The sequence below is a fragment of the Mandrillus leucophaeus genome, unplaced genomic scaffold, assembly GCF_000951045.1.
Source record: "Mandrillus leucophaeus isolate KB7577 unplaced genomic scaffold, Mleu.le_1.0 Scaffold264, whole genome shotgun sequence".
Taxonomy (NCBI): Eukaryota; Metazoa; Chordata; class Mammalia; order Primates; family Cercopithecidae; genus Mandrillus; species Mandrillus leucophaeus.
In genome coordinates, this window is record NW_012102743.1 from 2,309,891 (window position 1) to 2,319,557 (window position 9,667).

The 9,667-nt window shown below is 39.7% G+C and overlaps 1 protein-coding gene across 4 annotated transcripts in view; it reads left to right on the forward strand.

The window, feature by feature from the left end:
- Positions 1-9,667, forward strand: part of NLRC4 (NLR family, CARD domain containing 4) — a 52,556-nt gene that overhangs the window by 33,755 nt on the left and 9,134 nt on the right. For all 4 annotated transcript variants that reach the window (XM_011984241.1, XM_011984243.1, XM_011984242.1 and 1 more), the window contains 4 exons: positions 321-413; positions 3,121-3,291; positions 5,085-5,177; positions 5,858-6,025. In XM_011984241.1, the coding sequence (XP_011839631.1) occupies positions 321-413; positions 3,121-3,291; positions 5,085-5,177; positions 5,858-6,025 (525 nt within the window). The remainder of the gene's footprint in view (positions 1-320; positions 414-3,120; positions 3,292-5,084; positions 5,178-5,857; positions 6,026-9,667) is intronic.

The following is a 9,667-nucleotide window of genomic DNA, read 5'->3' on the forward strand; positions in this document are numbered from 1 at the left end:
GTCTTCATTCTAAAGCATCAGGCGGGACTTGTGGTCTTCATTCTAAAGCATCAGGCAGGCCCCATATCATGAGTCCCAGGCAAGACTTTTGAGGCCTGTCTCTTATACACATCTAGATGTGTTTTGGAGAACATGCTTACAGTGAAGTACAATGCCCATTTCTTATAAAAAGTATGTTTTTATGTCTATTTCATGAGCATTTTTGGCTCATGGCGATCATTAAAATCTTTTGATTGGTAACAAAAATGACAGTAATAGTAAATGACATAGTAAATAGCAAATATCCGCTGAACAGAGTCTAATCTTCTTTCTTTTGACAGGTGGTCTGACTGACAGATTGGGTAATTTGAAGAACCTTACAAAGCTCATAATGGATAACATTAAGATGAATGAAGAAGATGCTATAAAACTAGGTCAGATTTCTGTTCTCATATGTGTATTAATGTGAGTTTGATAATAAGAGGAGTTAACTTCAGGCTGTGACACTGTGTGTCTGCACGAGGCAAGGATGTTTTTATGTACTTATGTCTACATTGGTTTCCCTAGACATATTCAAATTGTACAACACTAGATGGTAACCCTTTTGGGAAGAGAGCCCATGACGTGTTTTTAATTTCCCTCTCCCTGGCTCATTGGCTATGTTTTTATTTAAGGCATAGAAACAATATTTTAGTTTATAGTATGGTTTCATAATTGCATAGAAACAATATTTTAAAGTTTATACTATGATTTCATAATTAAGTAAAATTTCATAAATGAAATAGGACACAGGAAACAATGTGAATCAAGAAAACTTTGGGGGAAGCATGCTTTCATTCTACACTAGAGGTTGTGTTTCCCCAATCAAAAAAATGAAAAGGAAAAGGAAACTTCAGGAACACAAACAGAACACATGGCTTACCACAGGGAACCAGGCCCTCCAGGCCAGGGAGGATTCCTGTGAAAGCTGCTTTCCTTGAATGTCCTTGTTTCCTCGTGTGTTAGATTTTTTTTTTTTTTTGGCTCTTTTTTTCCCTAGTTGAGTCCTCACTAAAAGGTTCCTCTCTTCCCTTCACCTTGTTCTTTCTTATTCTGCTTCCTGCCGAAAGACAACTCTATCCTATAATCAAATCATGGCTGAAGCCTGGGCACGGTGTATCACGCCTGTAATTCCAGCACTCTGGGAGGCCAAGGCGGGTGGATCACCTGAGTTCAGGAGTTCAAGACCAGCCTGGCCAACATGGTGAAACCCCATATCTACTAAAAATACAAAAATTAGCTGGGCATGGTGGTATGCACCTATAATCCCAGCTACTTGGGAGGCTGAGGCAGGATAATCACTTGAACCCAGGAGGAGGAGGTTGCAGTGAGCCGAGATTGCTCCACTGCATTCTAGCCTGGACGACAGAGAGAGACTCCATCCCGAAACAAAAACAAAAGCAAAACATGGCTGACTTCTTTTCTTTATATGGCCTACATGAGAATAATCAAATTAATTCAGTGTTCAATACATTTATTGCATGTGTATAAATTACACAGAAAATCAGAGCTGGAAGAGGATTGAGAGCATCTAATTCAACTCATTCATTTCACAGAAAACTCCACTGGAACCTAAAATAGCTTATTGACTTGCTCAAGATATTACCAACTGGCAGAAAGAGGTCAAAAAGTACCTCTCTAGGACAGCCTGCTTCTGCTATTAAGGAATCAAAATATGAACTTGACTAAACCAGTCTAATTATATTAGTAATAATTTACTCTTTATTAAAGAGTTACTGTGCTATAGATTAGACACTAGCCTAGGCAGTTTTATATACTTCATTCCACTGAATCCCCACAACAGTCCTAGTACATAGATATAATGATCCCTAAAGCTTAAGCTAAAAGATTGAATAACTTGTCCAAGTTTATAATTATTAAGTAGGGGATCCAGGAACTGACTGCAAAGCTCATGCTCACAACCTCCAACCTGTATGTACTCCCATGACAACAATGAACATTTATTGAACATTTATTGAGCACTTACTATGTGCCACATTAAATATGTTACATGCATTATCTGCAACCTTCCTGAAAGCTCTGCAAGATTGATATTATTAGAATCATATATTTCTTTTCTTTTCTTTTTTTTTTTTTTTGAGGCAGAGTCTCGCTCTGTTGCCCAGGCTGGAGTGCAGTAGTGAGATCGCAGCTCATTGCAACCTCTGCCTCCTGGGTTCAAGCGATTCTAATGCCTCAACCTCCCGAGTAGCTGAGATTACAGGTGTGCACCATCACGCCCAGCTAATTTTTGTATTTTTAGTAGAGATGGGGCTCTGCCATGTTGGCCAGGCTGGTCTCGAACTCCTGACCTCAGGTGATCTGCCCCCCACTACCTCTCATAGTGCTGGGATTACAGGTGTGAGCCACCGTGCCTGGCCATTAAAATCATGTATTTCTTTCCTGTAGGCTACAGTACCATCAAGATAAGGCAATATTTTAATGACACAAAGTAAGGCCTAACCAATCCTAAACTGCACATTAGCTTTAGACCTAAGAATGGGGGACATTTCAGAATGTTTCCAATTGTACTGTTGATATAAGGTAAATCTTTTTTCTGGTTAAATACACTGCAGTGGATGTGGTCTTCATTCTAAAGCATCAGGCGGGACTTGTGGTCTTCATTCTAAAGCATCAGGCAGGCCCCATATCATGAGTCCCAGGCAAGACTTTTGAGGCTGTGAACAGTTGCACTAGAAGCACTCCAAGGACCAAGTCCCCATGCTACCCCCCTGAACTCAGCCCCCCGCTGTTTAAGATTTTTGAGAAGATTGAAAGGAGGGTGCTCTAGAACACTTCATCCATCTAAAGAATTGTCGTAAGAGTATACATTGATGCCCATTAATTACAAATTTACGATAGTGTTTCTCATGCTACTAAGAGAATAACCTCCACATAAGTGATTTTTGTGTGGTCCAAGAGACTGGAAAGTGAGAGTTGAAAGAAGAACAGCTCTCTTTGACTCTTTGTAGCTTAAGGTTGCTGCAGGAAGAACATGGGAAGGTCTCTGCACAATTATTCTTTGCTTTCTTTTCAGTTCATTAATCTATGCTTAAATTGAATTAACTTGGTATCCTAATGCATTCCTTTCTCTTTTTTCAGCTGAAGGCCTGAAAAATCTGAAGAAGATGTGTTTATTTCGTTTGACCCACTTGTCTGACATTGGAGAGGGAATGGATTACATAGTCAAGTCTCTGTCAAGTGAACCCTGTGACCTTGAAGAAATTCAATTAGTCTCCTGCTGCTTGTCTGCAAATGCAGTGAAAATCCTAGGTAACTGTTGCTTCCATTAACTGAATGAGGACAGTATAACAGAACATGTGATACTATTATACTAATTCACACTAAATGTCTCAAATGGAAATTTAATTTTAAGGAAAACTGGAAAAGATAATAAAAACTTCTGGATAATAAGCAGATTGTTTTTAATGATTTTTCTCCATATTGGAATTAAAATCAACTATTGATGGATAATAGGGGAGAATTTCAGAATAACTGAAGATGTAACTTTTAGAGAAAGTGAAAAGGAAGAAAATAAGAAATAGGGGCTTGAAACTTGCCACACAACCTGTCATATAATTTACTGCCTAATAAACATTTAAATGAATGGATAAATGATTGAGAAGTGAGAGATAAAGATTTTCTTAAATGATCTCAGGCCTCTAATTCCTACCCATTGCCCTGTTAAGATGAAGTTAATGTGTATTAATGTGACAATTGAGTCTCCTGAGTTTCCAAAGGGATGCATATCAAGTATGGGGAAACTTACTGCATATTTCTGGATAAACTATACATGTGTAATTCAGACATATTTTAAAATTTAGATTTTGGAAAAGAGTGGTATAATCTTTTTAAAGTTAAACTATATAACTTCTGGGAGTCTCTAAAGATAACTAAGGAAGCCATTTGTATACTAATACAAAGTTACAGCTAGAGAAACCCACAGTTGAAAAAGGCTAGACAAGTACTGGGAATATGAGCACAATGAGCACATGCCTTTATTTCTCTGCTTACTGCTGGGCAGAGACAGGCTTAGAACTGGAAATCGCAAATGTACTCTTTTGAAGAGAAGTTCAGCAGATTTTTTACTGTAGAGCACACAACCCAGAAGATACTTTAAGAAAAGGGCTCATATGATTGATTAAAAATAATAATAGCCAATATTATAACAAGAGTACATAGTCATGAAAAACTTGTCTGATTTTTTTAAAAAGGAGATTTTTCTAGCCTTGATAGAAAAAACTTCACCTAGATTAAGCAAGAGTGATAACATGTGAAGAAAAGAACTAAGCAATTCTTAGCTAGACTGGTACCATTATATAATTCATGTTTGCATACAAAATAGTTTTCCATTACCTCAACATATTTATGTCTTTGTTATTCAAATACATCTTTTGTACATAGCATAAAACTGGGTCTTGCTTAAAAAAAAAGTTCTGATTATCTGATTATCTCTGCCTTTTAATTGGAGTCTTTAGTCCATTAAGATTTAATGTAATTGTTGATATGGATAAATTTGAATCTGCCATTTTGCTATTTGTTTTCTTTTTTCTCATCTTTTTTTTTTTACTAGGTTTTTATTATTAACATCACAACAATTATGTCAATAAAATCATCTCAGTTGAGGTACACAAAACCAGCTCATTTCATTTTTATTGTTGTTGTTCCTGTTTCTCCTGTATGATTAAGGACATTTTATAATTGAAGCAACTTTACATTTTATCTGGTCCAACTACCTCATTCTATAGAGGAAGACATTGAGGCTTAGAGATTTTCCCATGATGACATAACAACTACATCCCATGCTGCTTTAGGCTTTATGTGACCTGGTATTTATTAATCAGAACCTAGGACCAACGACTATTTGCCCATTTGGTCATAAACATGGGATTTGGGGGTTATGCCTATGCCAGTGCCTTTGGAAATAATTAAAATAACCAAGGCAAGTTATGATTTGCATTACCATTAGCAGAAAAGACAAGAACTCAGAATTATTCTAAGGATACTTCAAAATACATTTATATTTACCTGAAAACTTTTTTATTTTGGATTACTTTTTTTCCCAGCTCAGAATCTTCACAATTTGGTCAAACTGAGCATTCTTGATTTATCAGAAAATTACCTGGAAAAAGATGGAAATGAAGCTCTACATGAACTGAGTAAGAATGACAATTCAGCCAAAATCAGATGCTTGAATATGTGTACTGGGTAGTCGAAATACATAGCCTGGGCCCTGAGGTCTTTTATACCCATGTGTGCCTTACTAGATGCACCCTCCTTAGGAACATCATTTGGGCCTTTCCTAAACTGCCCTTAACAAACACAGGCCCATGTCTTTTAAGTCACCAGTTTACATATGCTCACTGCACTTTGAGGCGGGATCCCACCTGCTTTCCTCCTTTGAGGAGGCAACTGTCAGAGTAGCTGATGTGCAAGACAAATTTGCTTAAGGAATTGGTGATATGGATTTTTAGGTGTGACAGTGATATGTGATTATGGTTAAAAGAAAAAAAAAGGAAAGAACTGATTCATACTGTCCATGATTTGCTTTAGAATAATATCGGGGGAATTAGGTCAGGATTAAGCAAGATTGCCCATGATTTAATGTTTTTGAAAAGTGACTTATTAGTATATATAGTTTCATTATATTCTTCTGCATAATGTTTGTATAAGCTTGAACACTTTCCATAAAAATAACCAAAAATTAAGTAGATTCTCATTGCAGATTGAGTAGGCTACAGAACCACCAAACATAACGATCATTCCTTCCCCAACATCCCTTCGTTCTTCCTCAGTTTTGAGATCATCCAGTCCCTGAACTGCTCTTTGTTTCTTCCAGTTGACAGGCTGAACGTGCTAGAACAGCTCACTGCACTGATGCTGCCCTGGGGCTGTGATGTGCAAGGCAGCCTGACCAGCCTGTTGAAACATTTGGAGGAGGTCCCACAACTCGTCAAGCTTGGGTTGAAAAACTGGAGACTCACAGATACAGAGATTAGAATTTTAGGTAAGTACACACATACCGAGCCAAGATAAATGGATTTGGCCCTTAAAAAGTTCTTGAGCTGGCTTTGCTTATTTTGCCGCCTTATTTTATTTTGCTTCCTCTTTTTTTAAAAATATAATTATGTCTAAGGAATTCATTCATGTTAGAGTAAGAAGACTTAAAACACTGGCCTTCCTTCAGGTTGTAAGCCCTTTACCTACAGAATTAAATGGAAAGCATTCACAGTATCCAATAAGATGTATTATATTAGTCATAGTTCTTACTAGCCTTAACTTTCTGAAATTCAGCAACGCCCCTCCCTCCAATATCAGGAAATATTTTCAAGTTACTTATTGGGTATTCAACACTATATATAAAGGTGAATGTAGCTGTATCTAAATAGAGTCACAAAATATCTTTAAATAACTGTAATATTATCCAGAAACAAATAGATCTATATAAATGACTGAAGACACCACCAACCTCAGGCAGTTGATGAAAGAAGCCCTCATACTATCTGCATTAGTTTTCAATCTGTGCATAACATATGGCCTCAAAACATAATGGCTTAAAACAATAACCATTATCTCACAGTTTCTGCGGTTCAGGAACTTGGGAGTTCAGCAGGTTAGCTCTGGCTTGACCTCTCTCATGAGAGGGGCTGCTGGAGGATGTCCTTCCAAGGTAACTTCTCACATGGTTGGCAAGTTAACACTGGCTGTTGGCTGGAGGCCTCACGTCCTCATCACTAGACCTCTTCACAGGCTGTGAGTGTCCGCACAACACGGCAGCCCACTCATTTCTGGTCACTTCTGACATATCCCACTGGTTGCACAAGTTATTCCAATCCAGCATATGGAAACATGAATACAAAGAGGTCAGGCTCATCAGGGTCAACTTGGAGGCTATCATACTAAAGCCAAGGACTTATGAAGACAGCCTCTATCACCTTCATTTCTCTTACAGATTGTCTAGAATGTGTTTAGTTTATGTAACATACAATTTATTATTTAAACTTTTTTTTGTTTTTTGTTTTTTTTAGACGGAGTCTCGCTCTGTCGCCCAGGCTGGAGTGCAGTGGTGCAATCTTGGCTCACTGCAAGCTCCGCCTCCTGGGTTCACGCCATTCTCCTACCTCAGCCTCCCGAGTAGCTGGGACCACAAACGCCTGCCACCGCGCCTGGCTAATTTTTTTTTTTTTTGTATTTTTAGTAGAGACGGGGTTTCACCGTGTTAGCCAGGATGGTCTCCATTTCCTGACCTCGTGATCCACCCGCCTCGGCTTCCCAAAGTGCTGGGATTACAGGTGTGAGCCACCGTGCCCGGCCACATTTAAACTGTTTTTAAGTGTAAAAGCTTTGTGGCATTAAGTACATTCATATTATTGTGCCACCGTCACAACATCCATCTCCAGAGCTTCTTCATCTTCCCCAACTAAAATTCTGTACCCATTAAACATTAACTCCCATCTGCTGCTCTTTTTAGAACCTTCTTTCCTGGAGATTCGTACCTAAGTCCTTAGGCTGCCCGAGGGTTTGCCTTCCTAATGGTGCTTCAAGTTCTGGATCTTTCCTTCCTTTAATTCCTAACTTCACGTCCATCCACTCCCTCAACCCATTAACTCACATCATTCTGGTGTCATTCCTTCAGGCCCTTCCTCTATTTTAGGTTATACTAGAGTCAGGTGGCTTCTGTGACAGGCTAATTAGCTAGCTGATAAATAATCCCTCTTAGGTAACCTCATACCTTAAGTGAGTTGGAGAGGATGTGTCTTTTCCAAGAGGCCCTTGGAGAATATATAGATTTAGAATTCATGTTGGGGAGGCGTTTTTAGGTTGAGGTTTTTTAGCATCCTTTAAATCTTTAGGTAGCTGCCTACTTTGTCCACTCCCAAGGCTGGCCATTGAGACCAGAGAAGGAGATGGTGTGCTTAATGAAATAAACTGAGCTAGGCAATAATTTGTAATTTGTTATTTGTTGAGACGGAGTCTCGCTCTGTCTCCCAGGCTGGAGTGCAGTGGCTTGATCTTGGCTCACTGCAAGCTCTGCCTCCCCGGTTCAAGTGATTCTCCTGCCTCAGCCTAGTAGCTGGGATTACAGGCACGCTCCACCACCCAGCTGATTGTTGTATTTTTAGTAGAGATGGGCTTTTGCCACGATGGCCAGGCTGGTCTCAAACTCCTGACCTCAAGTGATCCACCAGCCTTGGCCTCCCAAAGTGCTGGGATTACAGGCAAGAGCCTCACCGGGCCCTCAGTTTTTTTAAAAAAAGAATTTGTGAACTGGGCATAGTAGCTTACACCTGTAATCCCTGTGCTTTGGGAGGCTGGGGTGGGAGGACTGCTTGCGGCCAGGGGCTCATGAGCAGCCTGAGCAACACAGGCAGACCCCGTCTGTACAAAATACTTTTTTAAAAAATTAGGCCGAGCACGGGGGCTCAAGCCTGTAATCCCAGCACTTTGGGAGCCCGCGGCGGGCGGATCACGAGGTCAGGAGATTAGGAACATCCTGGCTAACACGGTGAAACCCCGTCTCTACTAAATATACACAAAATTAGCTGGCCGTGGTGGCAGGCGCCCAGCTACTCCGGAGGCTGAGGCAGGAGAATGGCCTGAACCCGAGAGGCGGAGCTTGCAGTGAGCCGAGATGGCGCCACTGCACTCCAGCCTGGTCGACAGAGCGCGACTCTGTCTCAAAACAAACAAAAAAAATTAGCTGGGAGTGTTGGCACATGCCTGTAGTCCTAGCAATTTAGCAGACTGAGGAGGGAGACAATCCTTTAAGCCCAGGAGGTTAAGGTTGTTGTGAGCTATGCTCGTGCCACTGCACTCCAGGCTGGGTGACAAAGACCCTGTCTCTTAAAAAAAAAAAAAAAGGCAATTCAGTAAGAAGATATAATCATTATATACACACACACACACATATTATACCCACACATATATATACACACATATACATGTATATACACACAGACTATACACACACACACACACACACACACACACACACACACATATATGCCCCCAACACTGGAGAATCTACATATATAAAGCAAATATTGTTAGAGCTAAAGAGAGACATACAACCCAATACAACAATAGCTGGAGACTCAACACCCCATTTACAGCATTGGACAGATCTCCCAGACAGAGAATCAACAAAGAAACATCAGACTTAATCTGCACTATACACCAAATGGACCTATGAGATATTTATAGAGCATTTCTTCCAACAGCTGCAGAATACACATTCTTCTCCTTAGCACATGGATTATTCTCAAGGATAGACCACATGTTAGGCCACAAAATAAGTCTTAAAAAATCGCCCCACATTGAAACCTGATTCAAGTATCTTCTTTTACCATAATAGAATAAAACTAGAAATCAATAACCAGAGGAACTTTGGAAACTATACAAACATATGGAAATTAAACAGTATGCTCTGGAATGACAAGTGTGCCAATGAAGAAATTCAGAAGGAAATTGAAAAATTTCTTGAAATAGGCTGGGTGTGGTGGCTCATGACTATAATCCCAGCATTTGAGAGGCCAAGGTGGGAGGACTGCTTGAGCCCAGAAGTTTGAAACCAGCCTGGGCAATATGCTAACATGTCATCTCTACAATTTAAAAAAAAAAAAAAAATATATATAGATAGATAGATAGA